The 21,701-nt window shown below is 44.1% G+C and overlaps 1 protein-coding gene across 4 annotated transcripts in view; it reads left to right on the top strand.

Moving 5' to 3' along the window:
* Positions 1 to 4,589: 4,589 nt before the first annotated feature.
* Positions 4,590 to 21,701, top strand: part of MAP3K3 (mitogen-activated protein kinase kinase kinase 3) — a 38,806-nt gene continuing 21,694 nt past the window's right edge. For 3 of the 4 annotated variants that reach the window (XR_014227102.1, XM_082297507.1, XM_082297506.1), the window contains exons 1-6: positions 4,590 to 4,862; positions 11,350 to 11,563; positions 12,057 to 12,146; positions 14,969 to 15,009; positions 18,015 to 18,114; positions 19,135 to 19,248. Coding sequence is in view for 3 of the 4 variants with exons in the window: in XM_082297507.1 (XP_082153633.1) it covers positions 11,390 to 11,563; positions 12,057 to 12,146; positions 14,969 to 15,009; positions 18,015 to 18,114; positions 19,135 to 19,248 (519 nt within the window). In the remaining variant the exon portion in view is untranslated. The remainder of the gene's footprint in view (positions 4,863 to 11,349; positions 11,564 to 12,056; positions 12,147 to 14,968; positions 15,010 to 18,014; positions 18,115 to 19,134; positions 19,249 to 21,701) is intronic. The other variant, XM_082297508.1, reaches the window with a different exon arrangement.

The following is a 21,701-nucleotide window of genomic DNA, read 5'->3' as shown; positions in this document are numbered from 1 at the left end:
TACAGTATTTTCTGCCTTTCATACTTTGTAATAAAAATGGAACATTTGTAGATTGACTGCAGTTCACTGTGTCATGAGTGAAAACCTGGGGGGGAACTTCATTTTTTCTGTGTGGAGTTTGTTGCTGTAAGAGGAGGCTGACTGCTTTGCCTTGTCTCTGCAGAGTTGGTGAAGTGTATTGATCCCTCATCCTACAAATACCCAAACAAACTTGATAATTCCAGCTACTCTTAAGTTGCAAGTTTCCCCAGATAATTACACTATTAGGAACCCAGTCACAACAGAACTTCAACAGAATGGTTAATGCAGCTGTACATTAAATATTTGCTTTCTTAAAAAGCTGCTGGGGGGGTCCCTGTATATTCCAGTGTTGTTTCTGCTCATGTTTTCCAACCCTTTGCTTGTTCCCTGCACAGCAAATGGGAATTATCTGCTGTGTGGTTTTGTTTTTAAGACAAGGGGAAAAGGGTTGTTTTTTTTTTTCCCCAGAATTCAAATAATTAGTCTCTGAGGGGTTTTGAATGTAGGCAAAGTGAAGACAAAGCAATTGGGTGCTTCTGTAGCTTTAAGTCTCTCCTGGGCAGGATGACCTCTCTTAAAGAGTGTTTTTTCCACACACTCAGTCACTGCTGTCGTGTCTGGAGCTGGGACCAAGAGGCAGATAGGGTGGCAGAGCTTGGAAATTTGTACCTTAGGCCTTGGCAAGCAGGACTGATGACTTCATTAAGTATTTAGATTAACTCCAGTTCAACTAAACGGTTGGATTTCTCTCTAATTCTTTGTGTACTGGCTTTGAAATAAAAGCTTACTAAGCTTCATGATCACAGTGGAAAGAGTTGCCTGCAAAGATGCTGCAGTGGGTTTTAAGCTATATATGGACTTTGTGTTAGTAATCCCTGCTCAGAAAAGATGCTTTTTTTCTAAGAACTGTTTGTCTTTTACCCTAGAAATGTATTTGCAGCCTCATAGATTATTTTTCTGCCTCGATCTGTGCTTTGGAGTACTCCAGAGAAACTTTCTCAGCTTCCGCTATGGTGGAAGGAGGCAGCTTGTGCAAATTGAAACGGTGTGAAAAGTGCTGGACTGGTAGATAATGGGTGAAGCAGGGTGCCTGTCAGTGGGGCAAAACAAGTGCCATAAAATGATGTAGAGGAATGCAGGCAGAAAAAAAAGATGAGAGGTTCTCCCTTTTGTAAATATTAAGGAACAGCCAACATCTGGCACAGCTGTCTGGCTCCGTGACCTTGGGCAAGCCCCTGCTCTGATACCACCTGTGAGTGAAAAGCACATAATTAATCAGTGATCAGTAAATGGCTCGAAAATACTTGAAAGAAAACCTCCATGGTAACACAATACACAGCAATAGGTGTAGAGAAAAAGTGGTCTCTGAGATTATTCTGGGGCCTGTGACTGGAAGAAGCACTTAATTTTGAGCTTTTTCATTTGTGCTGTTTTAGAAACAGTCCAGACTACCAGCTTAGAGGAAGTAATGATCTAAAACCAGATAATATTTTAGAGGTGCTTCGTCCCCTCCCTTCTCTAATTTTGCCATTCCAAAGGCAGAGCAGCTCCTGGGTTTTAAGCAGCTTCAGAGCCCCCTCTGCTGGAACGCTGTTGGCAGCCGGGCCCAGCCCTGGGCAGCAGGACACTACAGGTGTGCACACCTGCTCCTCCCGCCTGACAAAGGCTGCTTCATGCGTGGGTTACACGACTTGCACGTGATTCATGTCTTCTGCTGGGGGAGAGGTAAATTTGGGCCCATATATATCCTGTCATGCTGTCCAAGAGTTGGATAGTTGTGATACTGTTCCATTCACTTTGTTTTCAAAGCTGAGGACACAACAAGAAATTGTTAGGAGAGACAAAACAGCCTGGAATCAGTGAGATTACTCTTATATCTGCAGAAGACAGTGCAGAACCCTTTCATGCATCCTTTGAAGATTGGATACCCCATCCCTGGAAGTGTCCAAGGCCAGGTTGGATGGGGTTTGCAGCACCCTGGGACAGTGGCAGGGGGTTGGGCTGAATGGCCTTTGAGGTCCTTTACAACCCAAACCATTCAAGGATTCTCTGGTTCTGTTTACAGGGTTTCTCCTCCTTGCCCCCTTCTGTGGCTGTGGAGTCCCAGATGTAGAATAAGGAAGTTTTGGCATGGGACAAGGCTCAGCCTGGAGCCTGCTCAGCTCCCCCGGAAGGATGTGTCTGCCTAAACAAGAAGGGAAACAGGAAGGAAAGAAGAAATAGTACATCTGATAGCAAGGAAAAGAGGCTCTTTGAGTCAGGTATGCTTCAGAAAATGGAAATACTACCAAAATGGAAAATAAGATGATTGGCATAGTGATTAAGACTAAGAAAAGATGCCAGGAGTTAAATCCCAAAGGTCTAATCCAGACTTCCTGTGTAACTTTTAACAAGTCACTGTCTCTCTGTGCAATGCCCTGAAGTCCCTAAAATAGGGATTACATTTCCTTTTCTTAGTTGATGCTGTGTGACAGCATTAAACAACTAGGCCTTATAAAGTTCCTTTAAAACAAATGGGCTGACTGGAAACATAGGAGCTCCTGGAGAGTCTCTGTGAATATCTTTACTGATGATTTTACATTAAATGGCATCAGACAATCTGAATAAATTCAAGAATTAAGTATGTTCTGCAGTTGCTGTTTACAGGAGTGAAGCTTCTCTGATGGAAAGCTGCAGCTTTGGAAGGATGTGGGCAATCCAGATAGAAAACCACGGAATATCAGCTGGTGTAAAACAAATAACCTGATTCTCATTAGGAGCTGTAGTGGCAGGACAAGGGGAACTGGGTTCAGACTGATAGAGAGAAGGTTTAGATGGGATATTGGGAAGAAATTCCTCCCTATGAGGGCGGGCAGGCCCTGGCACAGGGTGCCCAGAGCAGCTGTGGCTGCCCCTGGATCCCTGGCAGTGCCCAAGGCCAGGCTGGACATTGGGGCTGGGAGCAGCCTGGGACAGTGGGAGGTGTCCCTGCCAGGGCAGGGGTGGGGCTGGGTGGGCCCTTTAAGGCCCCTTCCAACCCAAACCATTTTGAGATTCTGTGATTATGCACAAAACCAGTACAGTATTAAATACACAGTTAAAGTCAGAAAGGAGTTACTCATTTTTTTCTCAAGTTACACAAAAAAAGGGGCACTTATTTTGGTAGAAAGTTGGATTCCAGTTCAGGAAGGATTTACCAGCTTGTTGGGAAAAATAAAAAAGGTGTGAGGATCTGCAGTGGTCCAAAAAAAAAAAGTCCTGATGGCACTTGCATGTAGATAGTGATGTGAGAATGTCTGTAAAATGGGGAAACCACAAATCAAGAGATAAAATCGTTGGTTTACACATGAGGCTTGGCAGGTGGGTGAAGTGATGAGCTGTTAAGGACAAATCATTCTATTTTCAATTTGGTAAAGGGGGGAAAAAAGCTTCAGTGAAATCCAGACATCCTGGGCAGTTGGAGATGGGAAGAGTGAGTTCCACCAGGGTGGGTGTCTCCTACCATCTGCCAGGAGCTCCTGGCTCCTGTCCCAAGCTGCCACTCACTGGTCTAATATCTTTTGGACTCAGTAAACTGAGTTTCTCCACAAAGGACATGGAACCATTCTCATTTAACAGGACTTCAACTGAGAATTTTATGTGCAAACATGTAGGAACTGCAAGATAAGCAAAAATAACAAGTGGTGAGGTGATGATGGAGAGGTTTGAAATCAGGGCTGGTGTGGTGGGGAATTGATACTAAATTTCTGCCTCCCAGGGCACAGGGTGGGCTCTTCCCTCTCATAGAAAAACCTTTTTATAATGAACTTGGCACAAAGAGCGAGCATTAAAATCAAATCTGGTGATGAACAGAAGTGGGAGGCTTCAATAATGTGAGGGAACTGGAGTATCTTGGAGATTGGATGACTGAAGAGCAAGAAATAGAAATGAGATGAAATGCGGCAGCAGAGAGTGCAAGGATGTGAATTTATGGACAAGGGGAAATTTGTGAAGGATACCAAGAGTGTTTTATTGGAAATTAGTGAGGAAGGGAAACTGAGATTTAGTGGTTAATAAAGGACAGTGATGAGCCATCATGAAGCTGTGAAAGAGCGTATCAAAAAGTGGTTCCAAGATCAGCAATGATGCTGTCGAATGAGAGGAATTCGAACAGGGGCAAAAAGCTACCAGGATGACACCACAAATACAGGGCGTGTATTAAGGAGGGAAAGTGGCTGGATTTCTATTACAATGGAGTCTGAAAGGAGCTATGATCTGCTCTGCTGCAGGCACAAGGACAAAACCGGATTTTTGCTTTCTGGGAGCCGGCCCGTGGGCGGGGCCGCGCCGCCGTCCGTCACGCTGATTGACAGCCGCGGGGGCGTGGTCTGACGTGCCCCGCCTCCTGTGGGGCGAGGGGGCGTGGCTCTGCCGCGGCGCACCGGGCCCCCGTGATTGACAGCCGGCTCCGCGGGGAGGCGGGGCGGGCGGTGCGGCTGCTCGCGCGCCCATTGGCCGGCAGCGCCGTCGGGTGGGCTCGGCGGCGGCGCTGATTGGCGGGCGGCGGCGGGTGCCGCTGTGATTGGCAGGAGGCGGCGGGTGCGCGGCGGCCGCCGAGCGGTTTGTTTTGCGGGCGGCGGCGGCGGGACCGGCCCGGACGGACCGGGGGGCCCGGGACGCACCGGGAGCGCCCGCGCCCCTCCCACCCCCCGCCCGCCGCTCCCGGAGCGCGGCCGCCGGGAGGAGGCGGCGGCGCGGGGCCTGGGAATGTGGCGGCGGCGGCTCTGAGCCCTCCCCCTCGGCCCGGCCGCCATGGAGCCGCGGCGGTGACAGCGCCGTCCCGCAGCGCCCGCCGTGAGCGGGGCCGCCGCCCGCAGACATGGGTGAGAAGCGGCAGAGAAACCCCGGGAACCGGGGCCGCGTCATGGGCCGGGGACGGAGGGGGCGGGCAGGGGGTGGCGGCGGCGCGGACGAGCCTCTCGGGACGGGAGCGGGGGCTCCCCGCGGTCCGGGCGGCTGGCGCGGGGCGCTCGGGCCGGTGCGCGGCCCCGGGCATCGGCAGCGCCGCGGGGAAACGGTGCAGTTTCACGGATTTGGTTAAAACGGTAAAAATCGCTTTACGGAAAACGTACGGTGCCCCAGGCTTTTACTAAACTTGGCCAGACAGAGCCGGCGGGGATCAGCGGGTCGGACTGAGCTCAGGGAGCTCGCTCAGCCTCCAGGAGAGGTTGGCTCTTCTTGAGACGGGAATTGTTGTGCTCCAGCTTAATTGGGGAAATTTTTGGTATTAATCGCAGCTTCCGAGTCCATCAAAATAGATTTTCCTTTATGGAGCTCCCCCGAGTTCTCATTTGCCATTCTTAGCCCAGACAGCAACATGTAAAAACAAGCAAAGGAGTTGGAAGAACTCTTTTTCGAGAGGGAGATGTTGTTATGAGGAGTTGCTATGACTGAATTTGATTGATTAATTCAAATTAATTTGGATTTGGACTGTATGTCCTGTGTAAAGAACTGCTTATAGAGGGGATCTTGTGTTTCCTAATTCCTTTTTCAGCTTAAAGAGAGGTTCTAGAATTAAACTTTTAATCGTTCTAAACCAGAACTTACTCATATTTGCATATTGGCAAGGGAATCCCTGCTGTTCTAAGTGTGGAGTTTCATGGCTTCATGGGCTATAGCTTTAATATGTCTTCCCTACAACCAAGTTTAGTTTTCTAAGACTCTCCTTCATTTAGTATGCATGCATGATTAGCTTTTATACTTTAAATTCAAAAAGCATTGCAGATGTTCCTCTACAGCTGCTTCAATATCTCTTTACTCTGCTTTGATTTGGTAAATACAACAAATTCGTGCAAATCCATCACAATTTCTCTGCTACACAGAGAGGAATAGTGCAATCCGCTCTGTTTAGAGCAGCAAGGTGGTTCATAAACTTAAAATGGTTTAGAAGTAGGAAGTTGGATTTCCGTTAAAGTGTTTTCCAATGGCAGTTGGACCTGTGTTTGTAGACATGTGAGTGCAGAATGAAAAAATACAATTTCATGGACCACTCCACCATAGCATTTTGTGTATCATGGCACAGCTGCAACCAGATCCCTTTATAATGGGAAAAACCTAAATTCATTCAGCAGCTATAATCAAATAATCTGATTAGTAATGGGCTGTATATCACACTCTGATGTTCTTTAATCTGGTGTTTTGTAACCCACCTGAAGGACACGTGGGGTGGTTGATGTCAGAGTTTGCTGGAGCTCCGGTGGTTCCGCCAGGGCTCACCTGGAGCGGATCCGAGCCCTGCACAGCCGGGACAATTCCTGAGGTTGATTTCCCTGCAGACACTCCTTGGCAGGCTTGAGAATAGGGCTCTTGGGGATCTCTGCCTCTCTCGCTGTCCCTGTGCAGGGGTGAGCGGTGCTGGCTCTGAGGTGTGCAGGCCCTGCTCGCTCCAGTCGTTCCCTCGATCTGCTCGGTTTTCCTGCCTGTGTCACTTCCTTCCCTTGGCTCACACGCACCCAGTGACACCCGGGGGGAGGGAGCAGGGCTGAGCCTGCAGGTTAGGACCAGCTCAAATCCCAAATCCCATTTTTGTCCTTTAATTTGTGAATGAGAAGAGGGATCCTGAATATATCCTACAAGGGTCAGCCTCGTAGAGCTCTCTGATTTTTCCTCACTCTACAGACCAGGTCATTTTTGATTTCCTAAAGCTGGGGTACAGCAGCATTTTGGTACCACTTAAACTGCCCACAGCAAAGGACTCAAAATGAAACTCTTTCAAAAGACCTTTTTGAGACCTTTAACATAGACACAGTTTGTCTAAAATTTCTTCATTGCCCCTGGATCTGCCAATCACTTGCCCAAACCAGCTTTGCTGTTGCGGTGGTAGATAACAAATACACAGATTTATTCACTTTTTTCTCTTTTAAACCAATGTGTCATCGTGGCTCCCGCTATCACACCACATAAAACATGATCCTGGGTTAGGGGGGTTCACAGACTTCCTGTTTTTATCCATGTGTAGATACTTTCGCTGTTCTTTGTGACTTTTTTTTTTTTTTTTTCAAAACTGTTTCCATTTCTGACTTGTTCAGACCTGTGTAACAAACCACGGATTGGTTGAAGTAAATGCTTTGTGGAGAGGAATAACTTTCTCTGTGAGCAGCAGTTTGCTTTTATCGAAGTTATAAAAATCCTTGAGTGTAGTTTTTAAAACATGAAAAGCATTTCCTGGACAACATCTTTCCCGCACAAAGCAGAACTGTGTTTCCCAGACCTACTGGAGACCAGGCAAAACAGGGTCTCTCAGTGCACTCCAAAAATTGCTTCGTTTTCATTTGTAGCAGCTTCTGCATTGTGTGATTAATGTAACGCTGCTCCACGTGCTTCTCCAAGGCAGTCTATGGAAATTCTCTGTGTGGATGGAAATAAAGGAGTACTCATGCTTCTCAACATTAAATCCATCACAGTGCTGTCCTCACTGGAGACAGTTTTTCCCTACACTAGCTCAGATCAATATTTGACTTTATTTTATATTTTTAAGAGGTAAATACTCTGTCATGTCCTACCTCATCAACATAGGGATGAATTACAGGATGTATGGTTTAGTAGTAGTAAGACTACTCAGTGTAAGACTACTAAAAAATGTATGATAAGAATCAAACTCACCTGAAGTTTTTCCATCACCTTTGTTAGAACGTGAACTGTTCCAGTTTTATGAAGATAAATAGTATTTCAGTGTTAGAGCGACTGCAGTGAGTGAGATACAGACCTCACAGGGCACTAACTGGGGTTTATAGAATATCTGGAGTAGGAGGGAACCCACAGGGATCATGGAGTCCACCTCCTGGTCCTGCTCAGGACACCCCAACAATCCCACTCTGTGCCTGAGAGTGTTGAGCTCTAGCGTTTGCCAGATGCTGCCCTTTAGAGTTTGTGTTGTTAATTCACAAGTTGCCTCAGCTAATGAATAAATTCTCTTTGTAGCCAAGCTACAGTCAGTAGTAAGGGACACGTAGTTGGCTGGATGTGTCCTCTGTGACACAAGTGACTGAGCAAGCTGGCTATACACAGCCTGGAACCCGGGATCAAACACCTGTAGCCAACCATTGTAACCACTGATCTTTGCTTTCCAGTGATGATCCTGTTTAAAGGAGAATTCTTATTCCCAGACATATTCTTTGATTGACTTGATTTCTTGTCATGAGCCCTCAGTTATAAACTGCTTTCATAGCTGGTTTGCTTCTTGCCCAAAGGAACTCTGCCAAGACAAGCTCTTCTTCATCCTCCTGGTATCTGGCCAAACCCAAACTGCGCTGTAGTGGAAAACTTGTATCCCAGCTCTTCCCTGAGTGTTTTGGGTGGTAGGAACCTCAGGGATGTTCCAGGCCATAGGTGGTAGTATTTTGTTGTGCACAGTTTCAGCCTTTGCCTGCGAGGTGACTCCAAGGTTGTGCTTAATACCATCAAAGCGAAAGAGTACCAGTAAATTGGAGACACTCCAGTAAAGATAAAGGTTAAACGTTCAACTGTAGAGTTGGAAACTTTAAAAACAAAAAAAAAAAGAAAAAGTTGTGCCGTTGCCTACCTGGAACTTTAGCTTCATTCACAGCTGTTTCTTCACACTTTTGTCCCACAAGGGGTTACTTAGTGCTGAGATAGATCCCAGCAATTATTTCCTTTGGCTGATGTGCTTCTCAAAAAGCAGCCTCTTGCTTTGGTTGTGTTACTTACACCCCTCGCTTCTTTCCACACTGTTGGAATGTCAAGGAGTGCTCTCTCTTCTCCGCTGCCACAATGTGGTTATTGTCTCATTTGGCTTGTCTTGGACAGCAGAGATTTGGTGGGTTTTGATTTGGATTTTTTTATATTCTCTGCTCTGCGTTCCTTTTTTAAGAGTTTTTCTGTAATTAACACCTTCTGCAGATCCATTGGGAGATTTCTTTTCATTCCCTTCCATGCTCTGGTCTAGGCTTGATGTTTCTGGTTTTTGATGTAACATTCTGAAGTCCACAGTGGATGTATCTCAGATGTTGGGTGCTCTCAGGACAGAGTAAGGACTCAGCTTCCAGTGCCTGAAGGGAGCCTGCAAGAAAGACAGAGAGAGGCTTTGCAAGGGCCTGGATGGACAGGACACAGGGAATGGCTTCAAACTGCCAGGGGACAGGGATAGATGGGATATGGGAAGGAATTGTTCCCTGGCAGGGTGGGCAGGCCCTGGCACAGGGTGCCCAGAGCAGCTGGGGCTGCCCCTGGATCCCTGGCAGTGCCCAAGGCCAGGCTGGACATTGGGGCTTGGAGCACCTGGGGACAGTGGGAGGTGTCCCTGCCAGGGCAGGGGGTGGCACTGGATGACCTTTGAGGTCCCTTCCAACCCAAACCATTTTGGGATCCTGTGAAACCTAAAATAGACCTGGGCAGAAACTATTGGTTGCAGCAAAGATAATCGTAGTGTGACTTCTGTTCTGACTGGGACTTCTTCAGATGTTTCCTCCTTACAAATAGGTGTATTTTTCCCCTGTTTTGCTTCTAACCTTTGGCAGGACTTGCTCCCTGCGTGCTTTACAAGCCATGTGTGTCCCACATCAGTCATCTTTAAGCATTGCAAAAATCTAGTTTGTTATTCAGACATTGATTAATTATTAAGCCAGTCTTCTGCATAAAACATAAGCTAACTGCTTTGGAGAGACTCGTGAACAAATGCACGACATGAAATTGCAGAAACAAATAGTCCCAATGAGTCCCTTTTACAGAGAAATACAGATGCGAGTCAGTCCATCATTTGATGTTCAGCAGCTGTTCCCAGGACAACTCTTCCAAATGCAAGTGATTACCCATCAAACCACTGCCATGAATGAGGGATGAGTGTGTAGCCATGGTGGATTTTTAAAATTAAGTTTCAGTTATTTACAAATCAGCTTCAAAAACACTTATTTAAATTCAAACTCCTCAAAGTGACATATTGAGGGAAGAAAGGAGGGGCTGTGCATATCAGGCACTGCACACCTGACACACCATTGTGTGAGTAGGACTGTGGTGGCCTCATCTGGTTCACATCACTTCCAAAAGTCCCAATTACCAAAAAAAAAAAAAAAAAAAAAGCTTTACATTCAAAACTAGAGTTCAGGTCCTCCCAGACTCTTTCAGAAAGGGCAGATTCTCCTGGGCATGTCCAGAGCTGATCAAATCATTGCTTCAAATTCCATGCCTAAGTAATGCCTTAATATCAGGAAGGATTTAACTGGGTGTATTACTTGCCAAGGAAACAGCACTTTATCCCTCAAACCTTTTTGAGTCTTGATATGTGAGACACCAGCCAGCCAATCCAGTGGGCAGGAATGTGCCAGGAGCAGAGTGACAGCATGAGGTGCTGCTTTGTTAGCTGTGGCACAGTGCCTGGCAGCCAAGTGCTCAGAGCAATCCCATTTTGGACAAAACTTTGCTTGGCAGCTTCCTTTACCTTTTGGAATATCAAGGAATTTAGGGTGGTTATCCTTGCTCAAGTAAAGGATTAATTTCCATAGCTTTTAGACCTTCATGCACCATCAGTCACAGCCCAGCTACTGTGCATTTCTGTCCTTGTACATCTTTGTTTTTTTCTCTAAATTTTGCACAAAGTTCTGCTAAATATTGCTTCTCAAAACTCATAGGCAATGGAAGAGAATACTTTAAATTGGTTACATCAGAAATCTTCAGAAAGTAATTCTTAGTCAGTGGAACATACAAGAAAAAAATCAGTGTGTGTTTTTATATTGCTGCAAGGCAAGAAGCCTTGAATTGAACCTGCTGCATTGTACTTTGCCAGCAGACGATGTTCTTAGTGCTGGACAACTTGAACCTGTTCAGCAGATCTTGAAATCTCATGAAATGGTTTGAATTTTATTCCATCAGCTTGTTCCGAGGGAAGAGAGGAATGTGTTGGGGCAATCAGTGCAAGTGGATTTGTGTTCAGAGATACTCCAAGATGATTCTTCGTCCAGATTTTCATTTCTCTTTCTACTGGCCATGGTTTGTTCCACTAGCAAGCAAGAATTCAGAGTTAACAGGATATAAAATGGGAAAGAATAGACTTTTACCAGGTTTTCCTTGGCAGAAGCACATCAGTTTGCCCTTCCTAAATGACCTGTGATGGTCTAGCAAATCTGTCCAGGTTTTACTGGTTGTTGTGAAGCCTTTTGAACAGAATTAGGGGCTGGGGATATTCATTCTCATCCTTACTCTGGCCAGATCCTTCTATGACATTGGACAAGTGACTTAACATTTATCTGTCAGTTTATTATGTTGTGATATTTGGTTAAGTTTGGGCTTTTTTATGACTAAATGAAATCACAGTGTATTTGCAAAGGTCCTAAAAAGGGTTGTTGTTCTATGAGCCAGCAGAAAACCAGTGCAGAGCTGTCAGAGGTGCAGAAATGCCATGGTTGGTGCTCACCCAGACAACTTACTCCTGAAATTCTTGTGCATCACAGATGAACAAGAGGCCTTGAAGTCCATCATGAAAGACCTGGTGGCACTCCAGATGGGCAGACGTCACCGGCTGCCTGGGTATGACACCATGAAGAACAAAGACACTGCTCACTCCAACAAACAGGTAATGGGCCAGTTAGTGAGTACCTGAACTGGTGACCTGGAGGCAGAGGGGACAGAGCAGGTGGACAGAGGATCTGCTGCCTTGGCTCTGTCCTGTGCTTCCAACAGCCAAAGCATCAGATGTGAATTAGATCCTCCTTGGTCCTGCTCAGGCTGTGGCAAATATGGTAGCTTTTCTATTTTTTATGCTTTTATGTAAGATCTTATGTATTTTATATATAATATAATATGACATAGTATAAATTTTATATATCTTATATTGTATATGCTCTATATTTATTTTTAAATAAAATATTTAATATATATTACATTATATATGTGTATATATATGTATATACATGTATTTGATAATTTGCAACATCTTAGTATACTGCATTCTCCCCACATGTATTTTTGATGGGGTTTGGTCTGCCCAGCTAAAAAATTTAGCAAGTAGCTTTCTGATTTCACAGTCATATTTCCATTTTTTAAAGTGATTTTATTGTTTTTTAAAGAAAAAGCACAATGCCAGCAGTCCCCCCCTCTTGGGCAGCCCAGCAATAATGAACCAGTGTGCCTCTGCAGTGGAAGAAAAAAAAATTCCGGTGAGAAAGCTGGTTTCATTTCCATATTAGCAGTTATAAATTAGGAGTATGTCTTCAGGTTGTGTGCAGTGACTTTATGGATTTCCTTTAACAGGTGGGAGGCTGGGAAGGCTTTTCTTCCCTGACTCTGTCCTGATGTAGCAGTGTGTGCACATTTGTTGTAGGGTCAGGACAAGGGGAAAAGGCCTTAAGCTGAAGGAGGGCAGGGTTAGGTGGGATATTGGGAAGGAGTTCCTGTCTGTGAGGGTGGGCAGGCCCTGGCACAGGGTGCCCAGAGCAGCTGGGGCTGCCCCTGGATCCCTGGCAGTGCCCAAGGCCAGGCTGGACACTGGGGCTTGGAGCAGCCTGGGACAGTGGGAGGTGTCCCTGCCAGGGCAGGGGGTGGGACTGGGTGGGCTTTGAGGTCCCTCCCAACCCAAACCAGTCTGTGATTCCCAAGGTGATGAGTGGTGGAGTCAATGCTTTGAAGTCTCTTTAGGTTCGTTCCACATTCCTCCAGACTTTTTTTGGAGAAAATGATGGTATTGATGTTCTGGTAAAAAGGAAGGACAGAATAGTGCAGCTTTGTCTGGAGATGCTCAATGTCATTTAAATTAAATGCTTCAAAGCAAAAGCAACAATTCTAATCAAGAATTGTTTGTCCATTACTGTAGTTCAAAATTAAATCAAGTTACTGGCAGCAAGACTGACATGAGCAGGAGAAGTTTCCTATGTCAGTAAAATAACTCTTCTCAGTTTTATTCCTGTTACAGGTTTAAGCTTTTTGGAGCAGGCTTTGAAGTTCATGTCTGTCTTCCTTATGCTTTGCCTGTTCACAGTCTACTTGTTCAGCTGGATCTGGGATTTCCTTGAATGTGTTGGACAAATCCACAGATGAAGTAGTACAAAATCCTTTCCAAATGACTTTGAAACAGAAATTCAGAGATGCCTTAAATCAAAATCTGTAATGGTGATTTATGATACCACGTCACAGAACTGGAACACTGAAGTGCTAAACCTGGATTTGCCTTTTTAATCATCTCTGAGGACAGTTTATGCAAATTGCTTTAAGAAGTGGTGGATTCACTGCTTTCAAGGGAAACTGAAAGCACTGGATGCTTAGCTCCTCTAGGTTCTCTCTGAAATGGGAACACCAAGATCACTCTGAACACCTTTTCTTAGATCTTTGATAAGTAGACATGAATGGGCAATGTCAGGTCCTTTTGGAAAAATCAAGCAATAAATGCCAAATTCCATCCCCTTTTTCCTTTTACTCCAAATTACAGGCTTCGAAGCAAGCAATGGAGTTGAGAAAGTGGCTGTAGTTTGCTTGGGTACCAGCAAGTTAGAGAGGTTTCCAAAGAGCCCTGGGGATCTTCTAGTGTTGTCTAATTTCAGCTGGTGAGAGCTGTGTCAGTTGGCTGCTCCAGGGCCTAAACCACATCTTGAGGTCAGAAATTTAATATGAAAAATGGTTTGAATTCCATTGCATCCAAACTGTTCTGTTTAGTTCCTTTAGGCTGTGCTACTTAAAATAGTATAATGTTAAAACAAAACCAGAGCCTTACTTTCCTGAAAATCCTGATATAAAGCAATCATTCCTTCATGCAATATGTCTAAGAACAACTTTTTGATCAGGAGTTGGCTGGTAGACATCTTTTATAGGATGTTATTCTTATTCTGTTTGCTGCATTGTTCCTTTACTGCTCAATTCAGATGAGTTCCCCAGAATTTGTTTCATTTTGGAGTAATTCTGGACTAAGTTCTTTCTCTTCCCACATCTAAAAAAATGCCCTTTAAAGTTAGCTGTGAGTGACCCACCTGCAGCTGGTTGTTGCTGGGGTTGGGAAGGTCATTTTCCCTGGTCCATGCTGTCCCTCCAGCACTGCTGCAGGAATCCTGTGTCCTCCTAGGGCCTCCCTGGGTGCTTTTGAACTGCATTCTTGACCACTGGGCCTGCCAGAAACTTCCTCCAGCTAAAGAGCATTTCCTGGCCCTGTTTTTTTGAAGTTCCTAGATGTATGATTGCCTATTGTCTGAGGCTTTCACAGATGGCTTAATCTATTCCAATCACATAAATTGTGCAGCAGAAATGATGGAGTCTTATCAGAGCAGATTTTTCCCTTTTATTTTTGTCTTTCTGACCTAAATTGGGGTTTGAACTTCGATGTCCAGAGTTGAAAGTTCAGCTTGCTGACTCTTGCATGCCACAGAGCATCTTCTGAGTTTACAGTGACTGCACAGGTTGCACAGTCAGTGCTTTTAACCATCCAGATGGAGGTAATGACCCCTTTGATGAAACCTTAGGGCTTTAAAAGGTGACACAGAATCAGCCTGTTTGTAACTCAGCTTGAGTTCCAGGGGCTGCATTTTTGCAAAAGCAGAGATTTAGTCCGTGTCTTAAGAATAAAGAATAATAAATTGGAATAAAAATTAAAAATAGGAGTAAGAATAAAGAATGTAGCACATTCTCTCTCTCTTTTTTTGCCATGCATGCTTTGAGCATGCTTAAAGAAAATTAACTTCAGATTAATAAGCAGTTAGGACTGAATTTCAGATTATTCCCATGCAGTGTTAAAGATGAATTTTCTTTAAAGTTTATTTCAGTGCCCTCTGTTTAAGTGACAGTTTACAAAAATTACATCTTAGTTTTTACCCTTTTCCTTCTCTTTCTCCTTCAGCAATTTCTCCATTCCTCACATGGTGTGTTCATGTATCAGCCACGTGTTTCCACATCTGCTTCAGCTTCCGTGGAGACAGTTAAAATATTAAAATCATGATATGATGCTTTTGTGTGTGCCAGAGTTTGATTGTGAGCTCACCTTTTGTTCTTTCTCCTGCAGAATGATGTCAGGATAAAGTTTGAACATAATGGGGAGAGACGGTAAGTTGGCCTTCACTGCTTTGGATCTCTGCTTAGGAGAGTAATTTAGTCATCAGTAATTTAGCTTAAATATTTTGTTGGCTTTGCTTTCCTTTTTCCTGAATGAAAATCACACAGTGAAGGCAATAGCAAACAGGTCACACACAACTTGGTTATTTTTAGAGATCAGTGTGTCATAAAACACTGATTTATTTCCGTAATATTTATTTGTAAGTGAACTGCAGCATTTTTAAAAGCTGTCTGCCCTGAAATAAGTTCAGCCTGAAAGTCTTATTTCAGATGTGTTCCCATTTCGTTTCATTTAACTAAAACCAAATGAAGCTGATCAAATTAGTGTCATTCTTTTCTAGTTTCTCACTTCCTGATGCCCTGTCGTTATCACTGCCCTGCTGTGATTGAGCAATAGATACAAGGGAAGATTTTTTTTCACTGGTGTAAAAGCTTCTTTGTTATTTCCTCTGATATTTGGTTTTGAGAGACATTCTTTTACAAGAAAACCCAGAAATAACTGAAATAGCAGTTTCAGTTTTTACAGCATTGTTTGCAATGGATAAATTTGCTGAAATATTTCAAAGTAGGTCTCAAAAAGCCTCTTACTTGCCATCAAATTGAGAGGAGCTCTCGAAACGTTTATTGACTGGTGGCTGTGTGAACACTCAGGAAGGCTCCAGGCTTGTCTGGGGTCTCTGAGTCTGTTCTCACTGAGGGAAAAAGAGATCTTGATGCTGGGTTATAATGTCCTTATTTTGGAAGATATTAATTGGGTTGTAAGCATGAATGTATGTGCCATCTTCACAGCCATCTTATGGGAATCCTTTGGTTTCTCCCAGGCCAGACAGTACTTCCAACATGAAGTAGTCCACAGTTTCATGATAAAATGCAAATTTAATGTCAATGGTACAGGAGTACAAGTTGTCTGTAGTGATCCTCACAGCCTGTTCTAGGAGAGGTTATTGGCTGAGTTGTTGAAGCTCTTCCTGTGTCAGATTTTGGGATTTCTGTTAGGAAAGCAGAAGTGTTCTTTGTTGGAAAAGCAGGCTGTGGAGAATAATTTCTACTCTTCCTCAAAACTTGAACTGTTTCTTTCACTGAAATCCTACATGATGAATTCTGTCACTGACTTTTTGTGCTGAGAGAGAAATGTGACATGTAATCATCTCTGGGATCTGCTTCCTCCTTTGTCAGCCAGGTCTGCTCAGCACTCTCCTGTGTCAGGGGCTTTCTCGGGACGACACCAGAGCCACAGTGGGACATGTCACAATTTCTTGTCACACCATGTCAGGACAGGGGAAGTTGGCAACAAAATCCTGTCACCACAGGCTTATCATCTTACCTGTCTGCTGGGTGCATTTCACGTGGCATGGAGCTCAGGGGGCAGAAGGGGTTTTTTTTGGGGTTTTTTCCTAAAATGAAAAGTTGATTGTGTGTCAGTCTGATTATGCAGTTGTGCTTGCCTGAATTCCCTGCTCCCAGCACAGTGTGCAGTTCCAGACAGGGAGCTTGCACCAGAATGTCAGTGTGTGTGCTTGGTTTCACGGGCGCTGCCAGATCTAACCACAAATATTTAAGGTGGTCAGGCAGGAATGGGCTTCTTAAACCCTGCAGTCCAGGATTTTGTGTTACAGGAGTGCACAGAGTTTTTAAACTAATAGAATTTGTGGCACCTGAGAACAGCTCTGCTTTTGAATGCACTGAGTGTAGAATGGGAGCCTTTATAAGGGACTGAGAGCTGCATTGCATTCGTGTGGTGCCAGAGCACTGTAATTTCATGTATGGGTTTCTAGGAATATGTAGAAAATGTGATTGTGGGCTGCTTTTTAACAAGGACAATTATTTCCAAATAGCTGAACATCGTAGGTCTGGTAGCAAGATAACCCTTCATGGGAAGGGGCTGAGGAAGCCAACTAACACAAGGGTTATTTAAAACAAAAGCTGCATCTCATGGAAGGATACCCAAGGCTGATGAAGCTGTACTGATGGGTGGATGGATGATTGGGAAACTGAGCCTTCTCTCCAAAGCACAGGTTCATTACAGAATCACAGAATCCCAGGATGGTTTGGGTTGGAAGGGACCTCAAAGACCCAGTGCCACCCCTGCCATGGGCAGGGACACCTTCCACTATCCCAGGTTACTCCAAGCCCTGACCAACCTGGCCTTGGGTGCTTCCAGGGATGAGGCAGCCACAGCTGCTATCTATTGCCCCTACAGAAAGCCACTCTCCCTCCCTTTCCTCACAAACTCATGTGAGATAATTCAGGATTTCACTGAGTTGCCTCTGAGCAAGACAGGTCTGGAGTTTCCATAGTCCACTCAGTAACTTGGAAGTGCAAACAGTCCCTTGATCATTTGTAGTGTGCTGATGTAGCAAAAGAAATAGGAAGAAGATATATATAAATAAACTGAAAGTTCTTTGGTTGAAATTGATTTTTTTTCCTAGAAGTTAACTAGCAAAAATTGCATCGGAAACAGCACTAATCTTCCAGTTGAGGACAAAAAGTATAACCAGATATTATAATAGTTCGTGTGTGAAGAGGATCTTGGATTGTTTAGCCTGGAGAAGAGGAGGCTCAGGGGAGACCTTGTTGTATCCTGTTATTTCTGCCTTGTGACAAGTTTGTTAATTGGTGCTCACAATCCAGCTCTTTGTGGCAGTATCTCAGCTGTGCCAGAGCAGGTGGTATTTTTTAAGCCAAGGTGCATGGGGCATTTGTATCCTGTAATGTGAAACATTTATTCAAAAAAGGATACTTTTCTGCCCAGGACAAAGGGATTCTATTTGAAATCTCCAGCTGAGTGTTGCATTTTGGCAAACTCTATGGAAATGGGCCAGAGATCAATAATTCCTTATTGAAATAATACATACAAATTTAAATTTGAAAGGTTCACTACCTGCTTGAGGATGAAAGGAAACCATTCAAATGTGGGTTTAATGGTTCAGCCATCTGATTTGATTGCTTTATCAGGTGTATCTCTGAACTGAGTCAGTGATTTTCTTTCCTCCCAGGATTATCCCATTCGTCCGTCCCGTGCGCTACGAAGACGTGCAGCAGAAAGTGAAAACAGCCTTTGGGCAGCCCCTGGACCTCCACTACATGAACAACGAGGTACTGAGCTGTCAGGGGTCTCTGGATGATACATCCTTTCCCCATCACAAATTCTGTACCCAGAAATATTAATTTTCGGGTCTTCCTTTAATACAAGCCAGTGTTGAATCCCTGACCCAATGCAAATGTGCTGATCCTGATAAGGCATCTCACTGCTGTGTGTGTTGTACAAACATCAGCATCTTGTTCCCTTGTTCTGGTGTTGCTTAGGACACTCTCTTGGGAAAGTAAAAAAAAAATATTTGAAGTATTTTGCTTTCAAAAACAACTCTTGCAGGCCAGTCTGTGCAGTGAGAGGGCTGTGGGCACTGCCATTGGGAGAGGAGGTGACACAGGGAGCAGCTTTTGTCACTGTTAATAATCAGAAGTATTTTGGTGGCTTTCTCATCCTGGACACACTGGCTTTTCCTTGGTTTTGGTTTTTTTTGTTGTGGTGTTGCCCTAATGAGAGAGATACAAAACCCCAATCAGCAGAGAGAGTAGGACAAAAGTGAGAGTTCTTTGTTAATAAAATTCCCATTTTAAGGTGTGAGTGGGCTGTAAAATAGAGGGTGTCTCAGCCTGATTTCATGGAGTCTTAACAGCAAGTTTTAAATTCTAATTTGATTCCCTCTTTCAAAGTCTTTATCTTCTTCTTTCTACGTGAAACCGAATTTTCACTTGATCATTAGGTCTGGATTCATAAGTATTCTGAGACCGTTTTCTCATCAGAGAGTCGGGGGCTGACTTGTTCTTTGCAAACAGCAAATCCAGGTAGCAATTAATGCAATTAATACTTTCATGGGTGGTGCTTTAGAGGAATTCGCATAGGGTCAGCCGTTTCTCTGACATGGGAGTAAAACCTCATTAAAAAGGACAGTAAGACAGTATTGGAATGAAAATTTGTGGAATAACTGAGCAACCAGAATCCTGTTTCATATTCTGGTATTTTTCTAATGTTTGTTCAAATACCTAATGTAGAAGTAGACTTATTTTTTTCTGTCTTTTCTAATGATTTTTTTCCTGTTCTTTACTTTGCAGCTCTCTATTCCTTTGAAAAACCAAGATGACCTGGATAAAGCTGTAGATCTCTTAGACCGGAGCTCAAATGTGAAAAGCCTGAGGATACTATTGCTGTCCCAGGACAGAAACCATGTAGGTAACAACTTCTGGGACTGCAGCAAAATGAAGGGGTTTACCCCTCAAGACTCTAAAGCAGGATGGCAGCATTACCTGGGAGTAACAGGGATTATAAAATCACTCTTCCCAGGCGCAAATGCATGTGTTTATCCTCTTTGCTTTGGCTCAGCTATAGGTATCTTTTTGTGTTGGGACTTTTTTTCCTGGCTTTAGCAGCTGTTTGGGGGCTAAAACATTGCAGCTTTTTAAGCTGTCATGTGAAGGCCATTTTATATCGAATACCCAGTGGCTGTAGGCAGAAAACACTTGATGACATGTGGAATTATCTGGCCTTTGGAGCACAGGCTGTCCTTGAGAAAAAGCCTTTAGCACTTTTTTCCTGGGTGAGAAGCCTGGGGACAGCTCCCAGTGATTTTTCAGCTCTGTAGCCCTGATGCACTGAGTCCAGCCTGACTGTGGAAACTGAGTTGCCTTTGCTAATAGTATTCACACCTAAGATGAATTGGTTTGTGTCTTGGTTCGCTCTCATCTACCACAGGTGGCTGTGGCAGTGAGTATCAATGTACTTTGCTTTTTTCAGCAGAAAAGATCATAATATGAAAAATAAATCTTTTTAAGTCAAGCTCCCAAAGATGCCCATTTTGGACAATGAATGAACTGCAAGCTGAAGAGGGCAAAAAGAGTCAGAAGTTTCCCTTATTCCTGATCTGTGACTGGAAAACACAGTTCACTCAACCAGTATCTCTATTTTTTTTTTTCTTCAGAATTAATCTCTTGCTGCTTTTCAAGCCAAAGACCTCGATAGCTTAGATACTTGTTTTGTTAATTACCACATTCTCCTGAAGAGTGTGACACAAAAAGCTGCTCTGTTGGTAGTAGCTTGTCAATCTAGAATGTTCATCCCTATTCAAGTTCTGCAGGCTGGGAGCTCAACTCTTGAAATAATCACACCTGTAATTCTTGGAACTGTCATGATAACGTAAATGTACTTCTAGCTGTTTTTTAATTTGATAATCCATGGTAATGGAAGTACAAAGACCTTCAGGAGTGTTAACGGCCCTTTCCCAAATGACTGGGAAGGTCTAGGAGGGGATGATGCTGTTCCTTGTCCTGTGCCCTTTCCCTGAGCATTTGTTGCTGCCTCTTCTGAAGACAATACTTGGCAAGAAGGTCTTCGGTCTGACCTGGTGGTCTGTGTTGTCAGGAAACATCCTGTAAAAGGTGGCCCCAACTTTCGGTACAACACAGTCAGACAATCCTCTTTCCCAGCCCTCTGTTCATGTCAGTGCCTCCAGGCTGCAGCCAGCTGTCAAATGATACCATCTAACTTTGCATAACCAGTAAACACTTGGTAAATCTCACCCTGCACCAGCCAGTAGCCACTGCTGGTGTTGTCCGTTTATTAGCTGTTTTTTCCTCTTTTACTCAAAGCAGAAACAAACAGCAAAGCCTTCAGTAAGTGCCACTGTTTCCCCCCCCTCTCCTCCAACTTCCTCTGCTGCTCTGAGTTGCCTGACAGGAGAGCCCTCCGTGGGATAAAGCCCACAAGCCTGAAGGAGGTTTCTTGGCTGCATGATCTCATCCCACTGAGGGAGCGGGAAGCATTATTTTCCTGAAGTACAGGATGCAGATTTTGTTTTGGTTGTGCTCTTTTCTTTTTCTGGGGATGGAAAAGTGACTTTGGCACAAATGTCTACAGAAAGCAAATGAACTTTACAGCAGTAGCTGGGTCCCTTGTACCAGGAGCCTGTGTTTGTGAGCAGCATTCAGATTAATTTTCTTACGTCTCTTCCTGTGACTCGTTTCTTTTCTCAGTCGGTTCACACCTGTTGCCAGTCTTTTCTTTATGTTTAGAAACCAGGGGGGAGAACTGGTGAAGTTGGAACACCTGTAATACCAAAACCAGACTGTCCATCAGCGGGGTGACCTCTGCACCCTTTATCCAGCTCCCATGAACCTGCCCATGGTGGAGGTTTATGTGATTTAAATCAGGCTCTCTCCCTACTCTTTCAAGTGTATGTACTTATTAAATGAGCAGCCATTCAGTACTTTATTATTGAATTAAAGTTTTTGGAATAGTCATGCCTTGTTTGCCTGTCATGTTCAAATAATTTTCAGAAATCAGAATTTATTTCCCTGAGGTGTCTTTGGTTATGTTCTTCTCAAATAAGATAAATTCTGTAACTCAAGAGGAAGGGAATATTACACCTGCTTGTAAAACAAGGTGTGTTGGGTCAAGGTTAAAATTGAAAGTGTCTGTAGGTATTGAGCCCCTGCTGTAACACAGGATCTCCTTGGCTTGGGGGAGGTTCCATGTGTCTCATTCCTCTTCCTGCTTTGAATGAAATTAGGGCTCTGTGGAAAAATGATCTTTAATTAGATAATAGCTATGTAAGTTCAGGGAAGGATGAATAAATTCATCTTGGCATCTCCTGACTGTTGGTGCTATTAAACTCCAGAATTTGTTT

The sequence above is a fragment of the Coloeus monedula genome (assembly GCF_965178545.1).
Source record: "Coloeus monedula genome assembly, chromosome: 26".
Taxonomy (NCBI): domain Eukaryota; kingdom Metazoa; phylum Chordata; class Aves; order Passeriformes; family Corvidae; genus Coloeus; species Coloeus monedula.
Note: the sequence above shows the minus strand (reverse complement) of the source record. Positions and strands in the feature narration are given on the sequence as shown.